This window comes from Otolemur garnettii, unplaced genomic scaffold (assembly GCF_000181295.1).
Source record: "Otolemur garnettii isolate 467f Iridium unplaced genomic scaffold, OtoGar3 scaffold00047, whole genome shotgun sequence".
In the NCBI taxonomy this organism is placed as follows: domain Eukaryota; kingdom Metazoa; phylum Chordata; class Mammalia; order Primates; family Galagidae; genus Otolemur; species Otolemur garnettii.
Window position 1 is genome coordinate 3658414 of NW_003852442.1, and position 22149 is coordinate 3680562.

Genomic DNA, 22149 nt, shown 5'->3' on the forward strand with positions numbered 1-22149 from the left:
GGCTCAGCCTCCCAGAGGGCTAGAATTACAGGTGTGAGCCACCATTCCAGACTGGGTTGTCTTTACAGAGAAAACTTATGCTAATGATGGATGCAAATTTGTCTAGTTCTGATTGGTTAATGATTGACAGTTTACTGGTTAGGTCCACAAGGCAAAATGTGATTTTCGCAACCATTGACTCAGGTATCTGAACAGCAACAGTTACAAAAGTCCCGAAGTTAGGCAAGCTTGTGGAATGCAGAGTACGTGTGTGACTTGTAGTCAGCCACTTGGCTCTCTGTTGAATTTAGGCCAAGTCAGACACCCTGGGTGCATCTTGAAGAAGTGGCTCTTTCAGGTTGACACCAAGACCTGAGGACCACAGGAGATTTGGGTTTTTTAATACCCTAGTTTTGCCACTGGGCATAGCTGCCTTTGTCCTATAAAATGAGATTAATACCTAAATTCCTTCTTAATTCTGTCATTTAGCACAGTTAATTTGCCTGTACCATTATTAAAGACTCAAAATAGTGAATAGTTCTTTCTGTCCCAGGTTTCTATCAGACTTGGTATGGTCTTTCTAGGGTGAAATTTAAAAAAAAACTAAATGAATTTTATTTATTTATTTATTTGTGAGACAAAGTCTTGCTATGTAGCTCTGGGTACATAGTGCTGTGGCGTCACAGCTCACAGCAACCTCAACCTCTTAGGCTTAAGCGATTCTGTTGACTCAGCCTCCCGAGTAGCTGGGACTACAGGCACCCACCACAATGCCTGTCTATTTTTGGATTGCAGTTGTCAGTTGTTTAGTAGGCCTGGGCTGGGCTTGAACCTGCCAGCCTTTGTGTATGTGGCTGGTGCCCTACTCACTGAGATATGGGCACCTAGCCATGAATTTTAATTAATACATTTCAAAAGTTGCTGATAGTAAGAGGTCTAATGATTTAGAAAACTTACATAAGACAATGAGGACTCAACCTTCTAATGTATAATTTCTTTTTCTCTCTCTTGCTCTCTCTCTCTCTCTTTTTTTTTTTTTTTGTGGTATTTTTTTCACTCTACTGCTATGGGTAGAGTGCTGTGGCCTCATAGCTCACAGCAACCTCAAACTCTTGGGTTTGAGCAGTCCTCCCACCTCAGCCACCTGAGTAGCTGGGACTACAGGTGCCCACCACAATACCCAGCTAGTTTTCCTATTTTTAGTAGAGAGAGGGTCTTGCTCTTGTTCAGGTTGGTCTCAAACTCCTGAGCTCAAGGGCCCTCCCATCTCAGCCTCCCGGGGTGTCAGGTTACAAGCCTGAGCCACTGCACCCAGCCAACATATACTTCCTAAACAACATCTTAGAGGGTTGAGTGGCCCAGCCTCAATGCTGAAAGTTCCATCCCACCAACTAGCTGATCTTCAGGGAAGGGCTTTTCAACCTTGGCACTATTGCCATTTGGGGCTGATTCACTCTTTGTTGTACTGTGCATCAAATGCCAGGAGTCACTCCAAGCTGTGACACAAAAATGTGTCCATGAAAGTGGCCAAATGTCCCCGAGGGCAAAATCACCCCAGTTGAGAACTGCTGCTGTGGAGAATTCTTCATTTTAGAACCACTGCCTATGTTTGCAGCTTCTCTGACAGCTTTACTTACAGAGCATGCGGCTGCCCTGGCAGGGTGTCAGAGAAGGTGGGGAAGGCCCTCCTTGCTGTGTCCTGGAGCTGAGCTCCCCATGTTGCTCTGGTCCTGTAGCGTCTTCTGGAGGCGCCTGCCTGAGCCCCCTCTAGAAAACAGTAGCCACACGCCTGCTTTAACAGTCTCTCGTAGTAACAGTAGAGCCCATCTGGCCAGGCTGAAGAGCTCTTGGCATTCTCTTATCCGTTCTTCAGGGGAACGTGGGTTTGGCAAGATGTTAACGTACTTACGTGTAATGCCATTATTCCAAATTCTGTAGTGTTAAGCAATGTTCTTTTCCCTACTCACTGCTTGTACTGCCCAGGTCCAAATGTTACAAGGCAGCCAATACGTACTGTGTGAGATACACCCCGGTAACCCCTGGCAGGTCTGTACTTCATCTGGATGAAAATGGCTCTTCTCTCCCATTTGGCTTAAACTACAGATCTTTCTCCCCTGTGCATCGTATAAAATGAAACAATTACTGCACTTATTAAAACTGGAGGACAGCTAGCTTGAAAATATATAATACTCTCTTGAGTACCACAGAGGGTTATGACTATTCCCTAAGCTTCTAAATGTGAAAGAATTGTTAGCAATTTTGATTTGTTTCAATCTGCCTGTAGTCTGCAGGAAAATATCGAACATTGAATTGGGGATAAATACCACTGGCCCTGTTACTGTTGGTAATTCTATCTTAATTTCTTTGTCAAGTCACCTAAATCCTCATAATTTCAGGAAAATAGGAAGTCACAGAGATACTTGACATTATGGTAGCTATTTAGAAAACTTTTGATTTTGCTTTTAGGCACACATGTTGTTATAGAATAGTGATTTATGCCTATAGTCCTACCACTTTGGGAGGCTTAGGCGGGAGGATTGCTTAAGGCCAGGAGTATGTGGTCGCAGTGAGCTATAATGATGCCACTGCAATCTAGCCCATGCAACAGAGTGAGATCCTGTCCCCCCCCAAAAGGGGGGGAGATTTAAATGGTTTTAAAGTATACCAAATCTTACTAAAAAAGAAAATGCAAAAAACATTGATAACCAGCTTGCAAGGCATTAATAGTACTAAACTTTCAAATATGGGAAAACAAAAATTATTTCCATGAACTGAAATAAAGCAACACAGAGTAAATAATTCTTTTCTTTCTTTTTTCTTTTTTTTTCGGGTTGTAGTTGCCATTGTTTTTTGGCAGGCCCAGGCTGGGTTTGAACCCGCCAGTTCTGGTACACATGGCTGACGCCCTAACCACTGAGGTACAGGGTATCATTTTTTTTTTTTTTTGAGAGTAAATAATTCTTAAATCATGGCTTATAAAAGTTTCAATGGTTTCTCAAAAATATAAAGTTCTTAATTTTTGTAGGCTCACTTTTTAAATAGGGAAAGTCATTGAGGAGAGCGTTAGTGGTATCATAGCCTTTTGTGGTAAGTGAATTCAGATGTACTGACTTTTGCCAAATTTTTATCGCAGAATGGGCTCTCCATTTTCTGAAGTCCCTAAATTTCTCGTTACAGCACAGGATAAAGAAGATAAAGTGGGAGAGGGCTCAATTTCATATTCATTCCTAGGCAGCAACATGTTTTGAGATGTAATCATAAAACCAAATGTTTCACCCAGGACATGGGAAAAGCAGCGGATCACCACAAAGCAGAAAGTAAAAAGTCAGAAGCCGGAGCAGTCGGAAGATGCCAAGCTGCGAACAAAGTCTTATCAACACACACCATGCTAATAAGGTCACTCCTTAGGCAAAAAGAAAAAAAAAGTCTCTGTTCACACTGAGGTTATAGATGTATTTTTGAGAATAACAAAGTCAACATGAAGATAAATTTGTTTCACACTTGTTTAAATTTGGGGTTGTTATTTCTTTTCCGCAGCCTAATCTCTTGTAATAACTCGCTTCACAGTGAAGTGGAAGGAAGGGCGAGGCAGTAAGTGTCTCATGGGTCCGCCTTCACCATTTTGAAATTTGTGAGTTTAGAACCAAGTTTCTATTTAGTTACTGGATAGTAAGACAGTAATTTATAGTTTTTCCCTGACGTTTAATGGAGTAAAATTTGGTAATGGTCCAGCTCAAGCATCATATGGACACTGTGGCTTCTATTTGTTCACGTAGCTTGGGCCTTGCTCCTTTCAAAGAATGCTTGTTTTTAAATGTCGCACCCATGTTAGTGTTCCAGAACACTGACAAGCTGAGAAACTCCATCATGTGTTCTGTAGCTGACCTCTGTTGGTATGTAAACTATGGTGTGTATCTCAGTGTTTCTGCTAATAAATGCAGTTCTACCAATGGAGAGAATCTTTTGGATTTAAACATCGAAAAACAGTGAAGTCATCTTCTTGGCTGCAAGAACATTTTACAAGCCAGCATCTTGCTTAAGAAACCAGATTAAAATTCATGTCATTTACCAATTAGAATCATTTAGAGTTTGAATGTCATCCTTTCCTTGTGTCTCGTCAATGGCACTTCAGCACGCTTCAGACGACAGCACACACAGATGTATTGTGAGATACAAGGAAAATAAAACTATAATACTTGGCTTCAAAGGCTTCATCCCTAAACCACCCAGACTTCCATGTTCCTTCTTCTCTTTAAGGACTTGCAGAGGACAAGACTGAGAGCACTGCTTTAACATACGGATCAGTAAGTGCTCTTTGCGGTGGGTGTTAGAGAGCAGGTTTGATGAGCAGATTTGGATTGGAATTAATATACACATCCTGTGATTGAGGCCAATAAGGATTAAGTGAAAATATATCCCTGACATTTGCCACTATTAATAAATTACTTCCCAACTAGACTGATACTATTCAGATTAAAAGTAGTTTCAAACCTCAGCGTTTTTCAGATAAATCTACAAATTTTCTACTTTTAGTTTCCTTTTATCTCAAGGGAAACAGAAACACGCATCAGTATGGCTATCCTGCAGATTAGTGACTGAGGAGGGCACTATTTATGTTCCAGTCTGCTTAGTTTGGGTCCTAAGAAAGAACCACATTATTTATAAAGATAAAAGCTGCCCATTATAAAGAGGTCATATTTATGACAAATGCATGAACTAGAGTAAATTCATTGAATAAATATATACCTTGAATACATTAAAAAAATAAAATCCTAAAGTGTATTGTTTTTATCTACAGCAAAATAGAAGCTTTGGTAATGGATTCTTTCTTGGTTGTTGTTGAGACACTCTCACTTTTGTTGCCCTCAGTAGAGAGTTACGGCATCATAGCTCACAGCAACCTTAAACTCTTGGGCTCAAGTCCGGAGGAGCTGGGACTACAGGTGCCCACCACAACGACCAGCTGTTTTTAGAGATGGGGGTCTCACTCTTGCTCAGGATGGTCTCAAACTCCTGTGCTCAGGCACTCCACGTGCTTTGGCCTCCCAGAGTGCTATAGGCCTGAGCCACAGCACCTGGCCCTTTTCTTAATTTTTTGCTTTAAATAATTTTTTAATTTTATTGTATTGTTGGTTGTTACATAATTATACATATTGATGGGGTGAAATGTGATGTTTCTTTTTTTTGAGACTGAGCCTCAAGCTGTCCCCCTGGGTAGAGTGCCGTGGCATTACAGCTCACAGCAACCTCCAACTCCTGGGCTCAAGCGAGTCTCCTGCCTCCGCCTCCCAAGTAGCTGGGACCACAGGCGCCCGCCACAACGCCCGGCTATTTTTTGGTTGTAGCCGTCATTGTTGTTTGGCGGGTCCAGGCTGGGGATTCGAACCCGCCACCATAGGTGTACATGGCCAGCGCCTTAGCCAGTTGAGCTATAGGCGCCGAGCCGAAATGTGATGTTTCAATACAAGTCTACATTGTGTAATGTTCAAAATCAGTAATCAGCATATTTATCACCTTAAACATTTATCATTTCTTTCTGGTATGAACATTCAAAATCCTCTCCTACAGGTATTTTGAAATATACATTATTCTTAACTGTAGTCACCCTACTGTGACATAGAGCACCAGAATTTATTTCTAGTAACTGTAGCATTGTGCCCTTGACCAATCTCTTCACCTTCCCCAGCCTCTGGTATCCACTAGTCTAGTCTTAACTTACATGAGAAACTTTTCTGGATTTCACATATGAGGTAGATCGTGGTGGCATTTGGCTATCTATGCCTGGCTTATTTCATTCAGTGTCCTCTAGGTTCATCCATGTTGTCTCAGATGACAGGATTTCATCGTTTTTAATGGCTGAACAGTATTCCACTGTGTGTCTATACCATTTTCTTTATCCATTCATCCATTGATGGACACTTAGGTTGATTGCATCTCTTGGGCATTGGGAACAGTGCTGCAATAAACAAGGAATGCAGATGTCTCTTTGACATACTGATCTTATTTCCTTTGGATATATACCCAGTGGTGGGATGGCTAGATCATATGGTAGTTCTATTTTGTAAATTTTGAGGAACCTCCGTACTGTTTTCTATAATGGCTATACTAATTTACATTCCCCTTAATATGTAAGGGTTCCCTTTCCTCCACACTTTTGCCAACACTCATCTATTGTTGTTTTGATAATAGTGTACTAATAGGAGATGATGTCTCATTATGGTTTTCATTTGTATTTCCCTGATGATTAGGGATGTTGAGCATTTTTAAAAATATACCTATTGGCCATTTGTCTTCTTTTGAGAAATGTCTATTTAAGTATTTTGCCTGTTAAAAATTTTTTGTTGTTGTTATTAAGTTCTTTACATATTTTAGATCATACCCATTTACCAGATGTAGAGTTTATAAATATATTCTCATTCTGTAGGTTGTTTCTTCACTCAGTCGATTTTTCCTTTGCAGCATTTAAGCTTAACGTAATCTCATTTGCCTATTTTTACTTTTGTTGCTTATGTTTTTAATGTCTAATCCAAAAAAAATCTTTGCTCAGACCAAGGTCATAAAGCTGTCCTCCCTATGTTTTTTTCTACTAGGTACATAATTTCAGGTCTTGCATTTAAGGATTTAATCCATTTTGAGTTTTTTAAAAACATGATGAGAGATAAGAATCTTAATTTCAGCTCAGTGCCTGTGGCTCAAGTGGCTAAGGCGCCAGCCACATACACCTACGGTGGCAGGTTCGAATCCAGCCCGGGCCTGCCAAACAACAATGATGGGTGCAACCAAAAAAAAAAAATAGCTGGGCGCTGTGGCGGGCACCTGTGGTCCCAGCTACTTGGGAGGCAAAGGCAGGAGACTTGCTTGAGCCCAGGAGTTTGAGGTTGCTGTGAGCTGTGATGCCACGACACTCTACCCAGGGGGGCAGCTTGAGGCTCTGTCTCAAAAAAAAAAAAAAATCTAATTTCATTCTTCTGCATGTGAAGAATACAATATGATCTGTTGAAGGGATTGTCATTTCTCCAATGTCCTTTCCCTTTCTTGGCACCTTTGTCCACAGTCAGATGTCTCTTTTTACAGTTTTTGACTTAAATTGTATTTTATTTGATATAAATATAGCTACTCCTGCTCTTCTTTGGTTTCCTTTTGCATACCTTCAGTTTTTGTTTTTTTGTTTTTTTTTAAGAGGGTCTTGCTGTGCTGCCTGGGCTAGAGTGAGTGCAATGGTATGGTGATAGCTCACTGCAGCCTCAAACTCCTGGACTTAATGGATCCTCCTGCCATAGCCCCACAGTAGCTGGACAATATGTGTGTGCCACACATAGGCTAAATTTCTTGTTGAGATGGGAGTCTATGTTACTTGGGCTGGTCTCTTAACCCCTGGCCGTAAGCAGTCCACCTACTTGGCCTCTCAAAGTGCTGGTATTGCAGACATGGCTCCCCACAGTCATCTCATCCCTTCTTAACTGGTTAAGTGAGTCTCTTGAAGGCAACATATAGTTGGGTCTTGTTTTTGTTATTCATTTACCTACTCTTCATCTTTTAATTGGGGGATTTAATTCATATACATTCAAGGTTATCATTGGGAGGTAAATACTCATGCCATTTGATGGATTATTTGCTGACTGTTCTATAGGTTCTTTGTTCCTTACTTCCTCTATTGATGGTTACCTTGTGTTTTAGTGGTTTTCTATATGCTAAGCTTTGACTCCTTTGTATTTCTCCTTTGAGTATCTGTTGTCATTTTAGTTTCTGTTTACTATGGCACTTACATAAAAATCTTCTGGGTATAATAGATGTTTTAAAGACAAAAACTTTGGTTGTGACAAATATTCTGTACTATTCTACTGTCCTTCTCCCCTAATTTGTAATTTTGTCCTAATTTACATCTTTTTATATCAGGTGTTCCTTAACCACTAACTGTAGCTGTGGTTATTGTTGACTATTTTGACTTTTAAATTTCATGCTAGAGGGTTGAAAGATTTATATAACACCATTACAGTAATGGAGAATTCTGAATTTGATAATGAATTTAACCCCACCTGTGAGTTTTATACTGTCATATGTTTTAATAATTATCATCCTTTGGCTTTCAGTAAAAGCACTTCCATAGCATTTCTTATAAGCCTGCTTTAGTATTGATGACTTCCCTTAGCTTTTGGTTGTGGGAAAAGACTATTTCACATTCACTCTTGAAAAATAGCTTTGATGAGTATAGATGGTATTCTTGGTTGGCAGTCTTTTTCTTACAGCACTTGGATTTTTTTTTTTTTTCTCCTGAGACAATCTCACTCAGTTTCTCTGGGTAGAGTGCCATGGCATTATAGCCCACAGCAACTTCAAACTTTTGGGGTCAAGCGAGGTTCTTGCTTCAGCTAGGACTACAGGTGCCTGCCACCACACTTGGCCAGATTTTTCTATTTTTAGTAGAGGCAGAGTCTTGCTCTTGTCAGGCTGGTCTTGAACTCCCAAACTCAGGCAATACACCCACCTTGGCCTCCCAGAGTGCTAGGACTACAGATGTAAGCCCTCGCCCAGCACTTTCAGCACTTTGAATATATTATCCCTTTCTCTCCTGGACTGCAGGGTTTCTGCTGAGAAACCTACAGTTATATGTGATTTGATGCTTCTCTCTTGCTTTTAGAATTCTCCCTTTGACTTTTTATAAAGTTTAGTTATAATGTGCCTCAGAGAGGAAGAGGACTTCTTTAGATTGAATCAGTCTCTGAGAGAAAGAGGACTTCTTTAGATTGAATCAATTTAGGGCTCTTTGAGTAGCACAGACTTGGATGTCCATCTCTTTCCCAAGATTTAGGAAGTTTTCAGCTATCATTTCATTGATAAGCTTGCTGTGTCTTCACCTCTGCTCCTTCTGAAACTCATCATGCAAATATTTGTTTGTTTACTTATGTCCCATAATTAAGTCCCATAATAAGTCATGTAGGCTTTCTTCACTCTTTTTCATTATTTTTGTTTCCTCTGAATAGGTTATTTCATATGACCTGCCTTCAGGTTGAGAAATTCTTTTTCTGCTTAATCTATTCTGCTGTTGAAGCTCCCCACTGAATTTTATTTCATTCATTGAATTCTTCAGCTCTGAGATTTGCTTTTTTTTTGGCCATGGCTGGGTTTGAACCCACCATGTCTGGCATATGGGGCCGGTGCCCAACTCCTTGAGCCACAGGTGCCGACCTGACTTTTTTTTCTTTGTCTTTTCAGTTTTTGGCTGGGGCGCTGCCCAGATTTGCTTTTTTGATAAAAGATTGTTGAATTTCTCAGATCATGAATTGTTTTATCTGTATTCCTGTATATCTCACTGAGTTTCCTTAAAATTGTCATTTTCAGGAAATTGTAAGTTTCATTTTCAGGAAATTTGTAAGTTTTTATCTGTGTTCAGTTATTGGGAAACTATTGTTTCTTTGGTGGTATCATCTTTCCTTGTCTTTTCATGTTTCTTTTTCCCTGTGTTGATTTCTGCACACTTGGGAGAACAGTCACCATTCTCAGTTTCACAGGGTGCCCTGTAAGATACAGGGAAAGACTTTCCCCTGCAGGTGGGTCCTAAGGTGTCAATTGGATTGAGTACATTGGGTTTGGTTCTGTGTAGGCACCTTAGCATAGTCCCTTTGTAGTTTCTTCAGTTATAATCTATGTCAGTGATGCTTGTGAGTACCTCTGTAGCCTAGAGCACTTTGTATAGCTGTCCCATCATGTTGGGCATGGTTCCCCTGTGGGTGGGGCACCAGGCTGGTTTATACAGTGAGATGATGCAGGGCTGATCCACTTACCTCGGTTTGGCTTCCGAAAGACTGAGAAAGACTGTCTATTTCTTGGGAGGCAGGGCACCATGTGGGCTTAGGCACCAGGGTCCCAGCTGTTCCACTGGCCCTAGGCTCTGTTAGCCAAGTTTCAGGCTCTGCAGCCACCGGGATGGGGAATAGAGTACCTACTAGGCAGCTTGTTCCCATGAGCAGGGAGCTGTAGCACCTTGGCTGGGGAATGGTGCACTATTGTGAGAGATGGCAGAACCTCTTTACTGTAGAGATGCAGTGGCTACTGTCCCCAGAGCAGGATGCTGTGTAGGAGCGGGTCCAGTTCGAAAATGGTGTCATGCTGCAGCAGCTTGGCTCACAGTGTGGGCTCCTCCTCTGGAGTCATGCAGCCATGGGAATTCCAGGCAGCTTTTTTTTTTTTTTTTTCCCTGAGACAAAGCCTCAAGCTGTCCCCCTGGGTAGAGCTATGGCTTAACTGTTCACAGCAACCTCCAACTCCTGGGCTCAAGCGAGTCTCCTGTCTCAGCCTCCCAAGTGGGGACCACAGGCACCTGCCACAATGCCCAGCTATTTTTTGGTTGCAGCCGTTATTGTTGTTTGGCGGACCCGGGCTGGATTTGAACCCGCCACCTTAGGTGTATGTGGCTGGCGCCTTAGCTGCTTGAGCCACAGGTGCCGAGCCTTCCAGGCAGCTTTTTAAACTGGCTCCCCAGCCTGTGAGAGCTGCAGGGTTCTTCAGCAACACAGGTGTCTGTGCTTGGTGGGACCTTCTAAGGTAGGGAGGGGGCATCCTGCTTTCCTTTTCCCCACAGTGAGCAGTCCCTCCAGGTTCTGAGCTAATCCTACCTGGGGAGATGGTGGGGGGGGATTGGGGTAGGCAGGGGCGGGTGTTTCATTCCCTCTCTGTGCAGCCATCCTCAGTCTCCATGCTCCACAGGTTCTCACCAATCTCCCGCTGTACCCCAGCATTTTCCTTCTGATACTCTCATCAAAGCTTATTTGTTCTTTTGCTTCTTTTGTTTGTGGGAGCATCTTGTTGCTGTAACCTAAAGTGTTCTTTCTAGGAAAATTGTCAGCATATTCCTCTCTTCTTTTTTTTGAGACAGAGTCTTATTATGCCACCCTTGGTAGAGTGCTGTGGTGTCACAGCAACCTCAAACTCTTGGGCTTAAGTGATTCTCTTGCCTCAGCCCCCCAAGTAGCTGGGATTACAGGTGCCTGCCACAATGCCTGGCTATTTTTTTTGTTGCAGTTGCCATTGTTGTTTAGCAGGACTGGGCTGGGTTTGAACCCACCAGCCTCGGTGTATGTGGCCGACATCGTAACCACTGTGCTACGGGCACTGAGCCAAGCATATGCCTCTTGAACAAAGGTGAAACAATGATGAAAATTCCTGGGCATTATGAAATAAAATCATTGCATCATGTGACTTTCAGAACCCAAGTCAGTAAAAAGTTAAGGCAACAAAATAAGTCATTATGATTATGCTGAAGAATCCACAAAAATGTTAGAATTCTAGCTTTTCTTTAATCACCAAATTTCAGTTTTTACAAATAATTGGTTCAGGAACTAAGGTTCTGAGGGGCAAACAGTTATTATACATGAAGGACTATTACATGCTCCATTTTTCTGTAAATATACCGGATGGGTTAAGAAACATTGTCACAGGAACAAAAAAAATGTTTTAAGCCATAGATCACTGCACATGTACTTACAAAACCCCACAAACATGCATTTCTCCTTTATTTGGAGGACTTAAATAGATGTTGGAACATTAAGGCAATGACAGTTCTAAAACATAATGAAATTCTAAGTTAAGGCTTTATGTTTGAAACCCATATTCATAGGCAACTGTGACCAAAGCAAACTTTTATCTACTAGGTTGAATTCATCTGCCTTGGATGTGTTATTTATTAATTACCAACACTTCTTTTGTATCTGATACATGGGATAGAAATTAGTAGCAAAACCATCAATTTACTTTAATGAATCACTAGTCTCCTTAGGTTTTATTTTAAGGAGTTAGCCTTCAATAGCACAAGTATGTGCCTGTGGTTTTTTTCTCTTTTTTTTTTTTTTTGTAAACTTAAGAGAACATACAGGCTGCTCTGATCCTTACGTGCCTGAAAGTTGGCCAACTATTAAGAATTCAGGATTTCTCCAATACAGAAAACCCCCAAAGCATAGTTGATTGTACTCCCATCTCAAAACACAGTAAATGTTCTTGATCATTGAAACAGTAAGTTCACTGGTATTATCCTCTTTTAAAGAATAAAGCCACAAAATGCAGAATACCATGTTTTATACGGACCTGTCATTCTGATTGTGAGTCTCAAGGCACAAATATCCTTGCTACACCAATGTCTTCTCTTACTGATGGGAAAGACTGAGTGAGTGGTAGATGGAAGAAAACGAATTTAAACAATTTAAAATAATTGAAGATTACACTGTTGCCCTTGATATCAAGCTTAGTAGAAAAATGCAAAGTGCTGCAATCTAGGGGGGAATGTCCTTTTCTCTTCTCACTTTTAACACTGAGAGTTAACGACACTCAGAGCCAGTCTGTGGTGCACTTCGGGAAGCAGCTCCAGAGCTGCACTCTGGCCTACTGTGGAAAGCACACCCAGGATGAACTCATGGGCAACCCTGCGTTTCCGTGGTTTGCATGACTTACTGTTATTTAGCAGGATCATTATTTACACTGTGCTTGCTGCTCTTTCTAGAGGCAATAATTTTACAGCAATAAACTTCTTATGAGGAAAGTACTATATATACATTGACACTGGTATCAATAAGAGCTCACGTAGAGGAGGGAGAGCAGACTACACGAAAACTACCTAAAAAGCTACAGACAGCTGTAGTTTTCCTTGAAGTTTTCAAATTAGAAAAGAGATGTCAAAGCAGATGAAACTGCAGGCAGCGGGAGTCTACAACCACAGAAGCATTGCTGTGTAAATCTGATGGTGGCAGCGTTGGGTTTCTTCCGATGTTACTATCAAGAAACAGGAATTTCTGAAAAGCACGGTCAAAAATATTTTATGTGCAATTTAAGTACATTACACTCAACTAAAATGTTTTGAAGATTTGAGAAGCTTGTACCCTAGCATCTGGTAAGCTTGGCTTCAGCTAAATGGCTATCTAGGTTTTATGGGTGTGAAATACTATTTTTTAAAGATGGAGAGACTAGCTGTAAAAAGGCAAATGTAGGCAACACAAAAAACAATTATTTGAGATCAACATCTTACACTTTATAATATACTCACATTTATACACCAATTTCATGTTTACAAGTACAAAAGGCAAAGAACTGCAAAGAAGCTAAGCAACGGCATCTTCGACTACATTCAACAATTAATACTGTTGTCCCCATTCCCTGTTTCCCAAATCCAGAGGAAATGGTAAACGCCACCCCATACGTGGACTCCACTTTTAGAAGTTGGAGACTCTGTGTAGTTCGGCACAGGTCTGGGTTTCTACAGAGCTGAACTGAGATTCCATCGTGTTCCAGGCCAAATCAGCCAGAAGAAAGTCATCCATTGCTGTTTGAGTCTCATTGCTGGTGAAGAACAAACTCCCCAGTGTCTCAAAACCAGAACTCATGGTCTGTGTCTCTGTGCTGTTCAACTGAACCTTACCTTCCAGAGGGGGTATGTTTTTAGCAGTGCAAATTCCTTCAGTTTGGGTCTCGGTGTCAGATGAGTCAGTACTCATGGAAAAGCTGGAGTGTTTCAGAATATTTCCCAGAGGCAGATGAGGGCTACTGTCTAAAAAGAAGTTTAAGTCTGTCTGTGTCTGTGTGTCAAACATCTCAAGGCCTAAGAAGTTGGAATTTCCCCTACATCCATAGGACGGAGCAGAGGTGTCTGCGAATAAGAAGTCAGTTTGGGTCTCTATGTCCAGAGATTCCAAGACTGGTTCAGTGTTTATGGTGCTAAGTTCACTCTCTTCAGTTTGAGTCTGGATATTTGAGGCTGAAAAGAACTCTTCAATGTCAAAATCTATTCCAGGATTCTGAACTGGGCCAGATGGGAGCTGGGTGTCAGATCCAGGATTTGTGTCAGACAAAAGGCTACGATTATCCAATGACTGACCAGGCAGATTACTTGACAAGATGTTTTCTAAATCACTTAATAGATCCATGGTTTGGGTCTGATTATCTGTCATATTCTGTGAAGGAAGCATACTATTCTGTGCACTGAAGTTTATAATTGGTGCAGATTTCTCAACATCTTGATTTAAAATCTTAGGGTCATTCTGAGGCAACAAACTCTGGGTTACTGTCTCTGCTAATGTGCTACTTACGATACTGTCTGTACCAACACTGTACGATGAATGAACACTCTCAAAAATGTCTCCGCACATTCCAGCTTGGTCCATCTGTATGTGGTTATCTGTCGGACTCTGTATTCCACTGGTTTGAGTTTCCCTGGAGACCCCACCTGACTGGAAACAAGTGTCTATAAATGCATCGGTCTGAGCAGCAATGGATGAAGTTACCTTAGAGCTGGGCAAAAATGTCTGAGTGTGAACACTAATGGGAAGAGACACTTGAGAATCAAAAGACAAGTCAGTCTGGGAACAAGATGACACAGAGGAATCAGCGCTAGCCCACTGCGTAGAAGGTGTAAAGATCTGTGAGGCGTAAGACAGATCTGTCTGTACATTGATCGAAGAAATGCTGTTCTTTTGACATGTGTTCCCTAATTCGGGTAAAGAATTAGATGGACTTTTACCCAAGTTCACTTGAACACCTGTACTAACTGGCTCAATTTTGGAAAGAGGTAGGCTCTCCTTAAGAGAGTAAGCCTCTGAATCTAGGCCGAGGATCAGGGTCCCTATTGCCAAGGGCACTAAGTGCACAGCCCCTGTCGCAGAGCCCTGTTCGACACCTAACACCACAGGCTGGGCCGAGGAGTCGGCTATAGGCACAAAGACAGGCACAGGATAAAACTGCATCACAGGTAGTTTAACCAAAGCCACTTTGGGCTTTGGTAAAAGCAACTTTTGAGGATATCTGGGAGGTGCTGTAAGCTTCTGCTTCCTCTCATTCGAGCCACAAGAATCTTCAAAAGGAGCTACTGGCTTTATTTCTGAAGCTTCTAGTTCTTGAGTGTCTGGTTTATGGATTGGCTGGTTGCTCGGTGATTCGATGGTCTCATTGGACAACTCCTGGTTTTGCAGGCAGTTTTCCATTTTCCTTTTCTTACTGGGTGGGTCCCTGAAAACAATGACAGAGCAAAAAGAAAAATAATATTAAAGTACAGATATCTTCGACTGTGACACTGTACTTCACTTACTCACAAAGGCCATTTCCCACATTTCATCAGAGAAGATAAATTCCTTCTTTTGCAACTCTGGGAATTGGGCCTATTATGATAGGTGGACATTCAGAAACATGCAAACAGGGAAGGAGGAAGTACACCTTTATTTTTTGGTTAAGCTCTAAGTACTAGACCTCAGAGTTTTAAGAAAAAGGAAGATTTACATAATACACGTTTTATCATTTCTAACGCAGGAAGCTATTATACTAAATATAACTTTGACCTTAAAATGAAGTAGTTTCATGATAAAATTTACTTTTCAGCAATCTGATATCCCTCTGATAGAAAATGCTAGAAGTTGAGACTTTCTTTTTTTAAAGACAGAGTCTCCCTACCTTGGTAGAGTGCTGTAGCATCACAGCTCATAGCAACCTCAAACTCTTGGGCTTAAGCAATTCTCTTGCCTTAGCCTCCTGAGTAGCTGGGACTACAGGCACCCGCCACAACGCCCAGCTATTTTTGGTTGCAGTTGTCATTGTTATCCAGCTGGCCCGGCCTGGACTCAAACCCACTGGCCTTGGTGCGTGTGGCCAGCACTGTAACCACTGTGCTATGGGTGCCAAGCAAGGAACTTGGGACTTTCAAATGGGAATACATGGGATCCTGAAAAAAGGGTGGCAGAAAAAAAGAACAACTGGGTCAAGACTTCAGGCCCAGATGCGAGTCCTCTGCTAGTACTGCTGCCATTTCCAGCAGTTTCCTTCTTCTTTCCTTCCCATAATTTTTTCCTGATTCTTGTTTTCTCCCAGCACTACAGGCCCTCTGGATGTTTCATCTGAAACTTTCCCCCTAGCTCCCGACTTCTGTGCCATCAGTTCTTTCCCTTCACCTGTGTTCTGGCGGGAGCTCATGGCCAGTTCGGTAGATGTGGCACTGTAGTGCGGTCCTGCTAGTGTAGGGACAGCCACACGTGCACTGGAAGGTCTTGCCGCAGTACTCCGCGTGCCTCTTCAAGTCCCACTTGGTGCCGTACGAGTTGCTGCATTTACTACATTTATGCTTCTTCTCTGCATGCATTTTCATAAAGTGCTGGGAAGGACACAGAGGGCACTGAGATGAGAGACAGCAGGTATTCACATCTCAAAACCATCAACTATCCCATTCTCAGTGATTTTATGGGTATAAAATACAGCAGTCCCCGTCGGGAGAATTCAAAAGCAGGCAGACGGCACTCTACTGTACGCCCCCTCCCCTGTCACATTTCCTCTATGAAAACCGAGGAGACTTGAGGAGACAATCCATGGTATCCAGCACTTAGACCTTGATCTACAAATAAGTGCTGGAAGGCAGGGGGAAAACATCACTGCAGTGCTCGTCTCAGGACACCTCCAGCAGAGCTTTGGGGAAAGATTTCAGATGTCAGTATCCTCCAGTGCTGGGTCACCTCTTTCCTGTTTCTGGGCCGTCCCTCCTCTTAAGATGCCCCAACACTCCCCCTGGATGCTTCTTACCCCCTGGGAGAACAGCTCCTTAGTGCCTTCCTGCTCTGTCCTTGGAAATGACTCACCCAAGAGATCGGCAAGCATGTGTCTTCTCATTCTTGCTGAGCTAGTCTACCTCTTTCTCTCTGAAGCCATACTCCCTCCAGAACAGCCCCCACAAGCACTACACCACGCTCAGGTCACCAACGAGGAGCTGCTTGGGCATCTGCTCTCGCAAGCAGCGTTCGACTCAGTTCTGGGCACGTGGTCATTAATTACCATGCACATTAGTTTCATATCATCTGTATTTCTACCACAGAGAAGGATACTTAAGAAAAGCAAATACCTGTTTTACGAGAGAAAATTGAGAAAATGGTCTGTCAGGGCCTCTGGGGCATCCTTCAATTGGGCAACAGTAGAATTTTGGCACGGTTTTCAAATCTTTTCTTATTGTTGGATTTACTATGCCGTCCTGCAAAAGGAAAACTACTTTAAACAGGCTGGGCTGGAAACAGGGAATGACTGAAATGGGCACAGTTTATGAAATTCTTATTGGAGCATGTTTGACTAGATTAAATGAAATGTGGAGAAAACACTAAGACTATAAAATCTTTTATTCATTTGACTATTATCAAATTCTTTTTAGCCATTTTTATCCCCTTATCTGTTCTTAAGCTGTCAAATACTCCAAAAAACCTGCTGACTGGATTACTACAAAATTCATGCTCACTCCTAACTCATCCTCAGTGATGTCTGGTGATCCATTTATTACCTGTGTGTGCCCCGGAGTACGTGCTTGAGATCCTCAGAATGCCTTTTACCATCTCCCAGCCCTTCCTTTCTCACTGCTCCTTAGGGCAAATCCTCCTGACTCTGTTTGGACTTTGTCATTATCCTCTTACCCAACTTTCAATCCCTTTTTTACTCATACTTTATCAGATTCATCTTTGATTATGTCATTACTACACTCTGGCATTCTCTTTTTCTTTAATTTTTTTTTTTTTTGGAGAGACAGGCTGTTGCCCAGGCTGGTCCTAAACTGAGCCCTCCAGTGATCCTCCCTTCTCAGCCTCCCAAAGTGGTAGGATGACAGGTGTGAGCCGGGGCACTTAGAGCACCTCTCACTATTCCATTATCCCTAAGGGAATTCCTTATAATTCCCCAAACCCCTTGTATCTTCTGTTGCCTGTGAGACTGTTTTGAATACCATAAATGTTTAGTAAGACTTGTGCCATTAAAAACATTTTTTTTTCTTTTTCTTTCTTTTTGAAACAGAGTGTCACTCTGTTGCCCTGGACAGAGGGCTGTGGCATCATCACAGCTCAGAGAAATCTCAGATTCTCTCTTTTTTTTTTTTTGAGACAGAGTCTCACTATGTTGCCCTCGGTAAAGTGCTGTGGTGTCACAGCTCACAGCAACCTCAAACTCTTGGTCTTAAGCAATTCTTTTGCCTCAGACTCCCAAGTAACTGGGACTATAGGCGCCTACCACAACACCCAGCTATTTGTTTGTTGTAGTTGTCATTGTTTCTTAGCAGGCCTGGGCCAGGTTTGAACCTGTTAGCCCCGGTGCATGTGGCCGGTACCCTAACCACTGAGCTATCGGCACCAAGCCAAAACCTCAGATTCTTGGGGTCAAGCAATCCTCCCACCATGACACCCCATTAGTTTTTCTATTTTTAGTAGAGATGGGGTCTAGCTCTTGCTCAGGCTGCTCTTGAACTGAACTCAAGCAATCTACCTCCCCTGGCCTCCCAGAGTGCTACGATTACAGGCATGAGCCACTGTGCCTGGCCCATACTTATGACATTATACCATGTTCAGGTGGTCATCTAAGCTAAAACGTTATCATGCCCAGGTACAAGACCACTGAAGACAATCAAACTGGAGGTTAACAACACCCTATCGTCATTGTTACTGGCCACAGCAAGGACCTGACACCATCCACACTCCCGCTTTTCAAGGTCCAGCCCCTCAGCTTCCCCATCACAGCAGTCTACCCAGTGTTGGGGCCTTTGTCCCATTTCTGTCCTGAGACAATAAGCTCAAGGGTAAGATGACAAAGATGAGGATGAGGGGTAAGAAACAGCAATGGTACAAAAAAAAAAAAAAATAAGAGCTACGTGAGAAAGTGGCCTTTCTCCTGAAGTTCTCTATACATCGAAGATGAAATTTGCCAGATTTTGGTACTGTATCTTTGGTTTGTGTAATTTTAAAAAGTACATAAAAGGTTGGGCACAGTGGCTCATACCTGTAATCCTAGCACTCTGGGAGCCGAGGCAGGTGGACTACCTAAGCTCACAGGTTCGAAACCAGTCTGAGCCAGAGCCAGAGCCAGACCTCATCTCTAAAAATAGCTGGGCATTGTGGTGGGCGCCTGTATTCTTAGCTACCTGGGAGGCTGAGGCAAGAGAATCGCTTAAGCCCAAGAGTTTGAGGTTGCTGTGAGCTGTGACGCCAAAGCACTCTACCAAGAGTGACATAGTGAGACTTTGTCTCAACAACAAAAAAAAGTACACTAAAAAATACTTCATGTTTATGAAAATTTTTTTTTTTTTTTTAGAGACAGAGTCTCACTTTATCACCCTGGGTAGAGTACCACGGCGTCACAGCTCACAGCAACCTCCAACTCCTAAGCTTTGGCCATTCTCTTGCCTCAGCCTCCCAAGTAGCTGGGACTACAGGTGTCCACCACAACGCCTGGCTATTTTTTGTTGTAGTTTGGCTGGGGCTGGGCTTGAACCCGCCACCCTCGATATATGGGGCCGGCGTCCTGCCCACTGAGCCACAGGCGCCGCCCAATGTTTATGACATATTTTAATTGACAGAATTTGAAAAAGAACCTATGAGAGAAGACAATCCAAAAACAAGCCAGAAAAAAATACACAAAAGAAGAAAAAGGAAAGGAAGGACACAGTCGAGATGTAGAAGGTTAAAAAAAAAAAGAAGGAAAGGATTGTAAGAGCTGCAGCAAACATGGGCAATCGGCAAACGTCATCGTAGTTACTCTGGCAAACCCACGGCCTTCACAGAAAGCATCCCAGAAGGAAACCAGTTTGCTTTGTCATCTCGTTCTGAATTTAAAATTAGAAGTCTTCGCACAATATGGTCTATAGAACAACTTGGAACCTTTCCTTTCCTTTTAAAAACATTTTCTGGCAAATCATTAAAAGCAACCCCCTGGACTGAACATTATACAGAACCCTCTCTAAGCCTTGTTTTAAAAACATAAATGATGCCTGATAAGAGGTTCTTTAAGTGCCCTCTTGGCCCCTCCACTGCTTTCAAACGTGAGGAACAAAAGAATCTCTAGCAATCAAAAAAATGCCTACGTATGCCACCTCCTCCTCTCCCTGAATCATCCTAGCTTTCGCTTACCCACGAATCCCACTGTAGGCAAGGCTAGGCTATTTCAGCATTTCCTTATAGGACACGGAATATGGACATACATCTTCAGAACTCACACAAAACCAAAGGGCAACACACACTCTGTGGCTTACAATTCAGTTCCCCATCCCCACCCATCATCCTGCAGAAGGGCCTGTGTGCCAACAAGGGAATATTTGGCTGGGGCTGGGGTGTTTTGTGAAGGAAGAGCAGAATAAATCAAGAACCATGCGGCAACTAATGAGAAGGGGAATAAATTATCATAATCTAGAAAATATGCAATGAAAGAAATTAGAATTATACGTAACCAAGATAATAAAAATTTCCACTGAATGTAAGAAAATCTGCCAATGAAACACACTTGGAGTGGCAGCGTCAGGGCTAAACCCGAGGGGGCTCCCCAGCCAGCTCTCTCCTCCCCATGCCTTGCCCTTTCCCCTCCTTCTTCCAGTAGTTTGACAACTGTCAAGGATAATTCTTGAACTGAAGAGCCTTTTAGGCAGTAACCAGACTGAGGGTACTGACCCACCTACTGGAGCACTGCCATGTGGATATAGTTTTTGTTACACAGACCACCTTCACTAAAGAAAATGAACCTTTGGCTCACACCTGGGAGGCCAAGGCAGGGGATCCCTTGAGATCAGGAATTAGAGATCAACATGAGCAAGAGGAAGACCCCATCTCTACTAAAAATAAATAAATAAGTAAAAAATAAAAATTAGGCAGCCTTGTGGCAGGCACCTGTCCTTCCAGCTACTCAGGAGCTGAGGCAGGAGGATCGCTTGAACCCAGGAAGTGTTAAGTTGTTGTGAGCAAGGCTAATGCTACAGCACTCTAACCTGGGCAACAGAGAGATTCTGTCTTAAAAAAAAAAAAAAGAAAGAAAGAAAGAAAACCTCCTTTCCATTAAGACAGCAGATGTGCACAAGAGATTGCTGGGCACCAGGGTTAGAAAAGCAAGACAAGACCGAAAGGGGAGCATGCTTGCCAAAAAGAAAGTGATAGAACTGGGTGAGGTTTAATTCCTGCTAAAAAAGGTTGCTCAGTGACCTAGGAAGGAAAACTTAGAAGAGTCAGTCTTTCTGGTCTTCAATGTTTTCAGTTCAGGAGTTTCTGAGTGCACTGGTCTATCTTCAAATAGAGAAATCGAGAAATCTGAAAAGTGAATCTGTCTAGAACTGAAATAATAACTTGACACAGGTTCTAAGCAAGGGAGGACACTGATGTCCTGAAGTGTACAGCCCAAGTACAAGTTTGACTGTCAAAATTAGTATTTGCTCAACATCCTCTTCCTCCTCAGGCCTACCATAGTTTATGATTGGTATCTTGTGAATTCCTGAACTTTAGATATTTTAAAAACATAGTTACAGGGCCAGGTACAGCGGCTCATGCCTATGACCCCAGCACTTGGGGGGCTGAGGGAGGTGGATTGCCTGAGCTCAGGAGTTTGAAACCAGCCTGAGCAGGAGTGAGACTCTGTCTCTAAAAAACAGCCAGGTGGTCCCCTGTCTCTAAAAAACAGCCAGGTGGTGTGGTGGGCTCCCAGCTACTTGGGATGCTGAGGCAAGAGGATCACTTGAACCCAAGAGTTTGAGGTTGCTGTGAGCTACAATGCCACCCTGTACCAGGGCCAAGAAAGTGAGACTTTGTCTCAAACAAAAAAACAACAAACTTAGAAATGGGCCTATTGTATATTAACCAGTCCTGAAGAGTAAGTGGTATCTTTATGTCTAAAAGATGCTTATCACAAAGTCTTAGGTAGAGTTCCTAACAGCAATTCCAAAGTTAAACAAGGGCTTCAGCTGTAGAATCCCCACAAATATACAGGGTGTCCATAAAGTTCATGTGCAGTTTTACAGTGGCACACTATTTTAAATTGCACATGGACTCTATGGACACCCTGTATATTAGCATCTACCCTTGGTATATTAACATCTACCCAAGTTAGGATATGGTTAAAGGACTTAGTTAAAACTTAGTATGAAATAGAAAACAGATCCCAAGACTACTTCTACAGTTGCACCTGTGTGCTGAAAGAAACTCCAAAGTCTTCTGAGGAATAACACAGCCCTGTCCTTCCTGACCCCTCCACATGCACTCCTGACCTGGTTCCCTGATCTCCAAGAGAAAGTTGTTGTATTCTGGCTCAGCTAGTGGTAAAAGCAGATCATTCTCCATGGGCAACACTTTTATCTGTCCTAGAGACTATCAAAGTTTCGGCTGCTAAATTCTTATCAGGCCTCATTCAAAAGCCTTTTGGAAGAACTTTTCTTTT

At 42.5% G+C, this 22149-nt stretch overlaps 1 protein-coding gene across 1 annotated transcript in view; it reads right to left on the bottom strand.

Moving 5' to 3' along the window:
* Window positions 1-12917: 12917 nt before the first annotated feature.
* ATMIN (ATM interactor) overlaps window positions 12918-22149 on the bottom strand; it is a 10932-nt gene continuing 1700 nt past the window's right edge. The window contains exons 2-4 of the mRNA XM_003791306.2: window positions 16835-16960; window positions 15897-16096; window positions 12918-14964 (exon numbers count right to left, since the gene is read on the bottom strand). Coding sequence (XP_003791354.2) covers window positions 13176-14964; window positions 15897-16096; window positions 16835-16960 — 2115 coding nt within the window. The 3' untranslated portion in view covers window positions 12918-13175. The remainder of the gene's footprint in view (window positions 14965-15896; window positions 16097-16834; window positions 16961-22149) is intronic.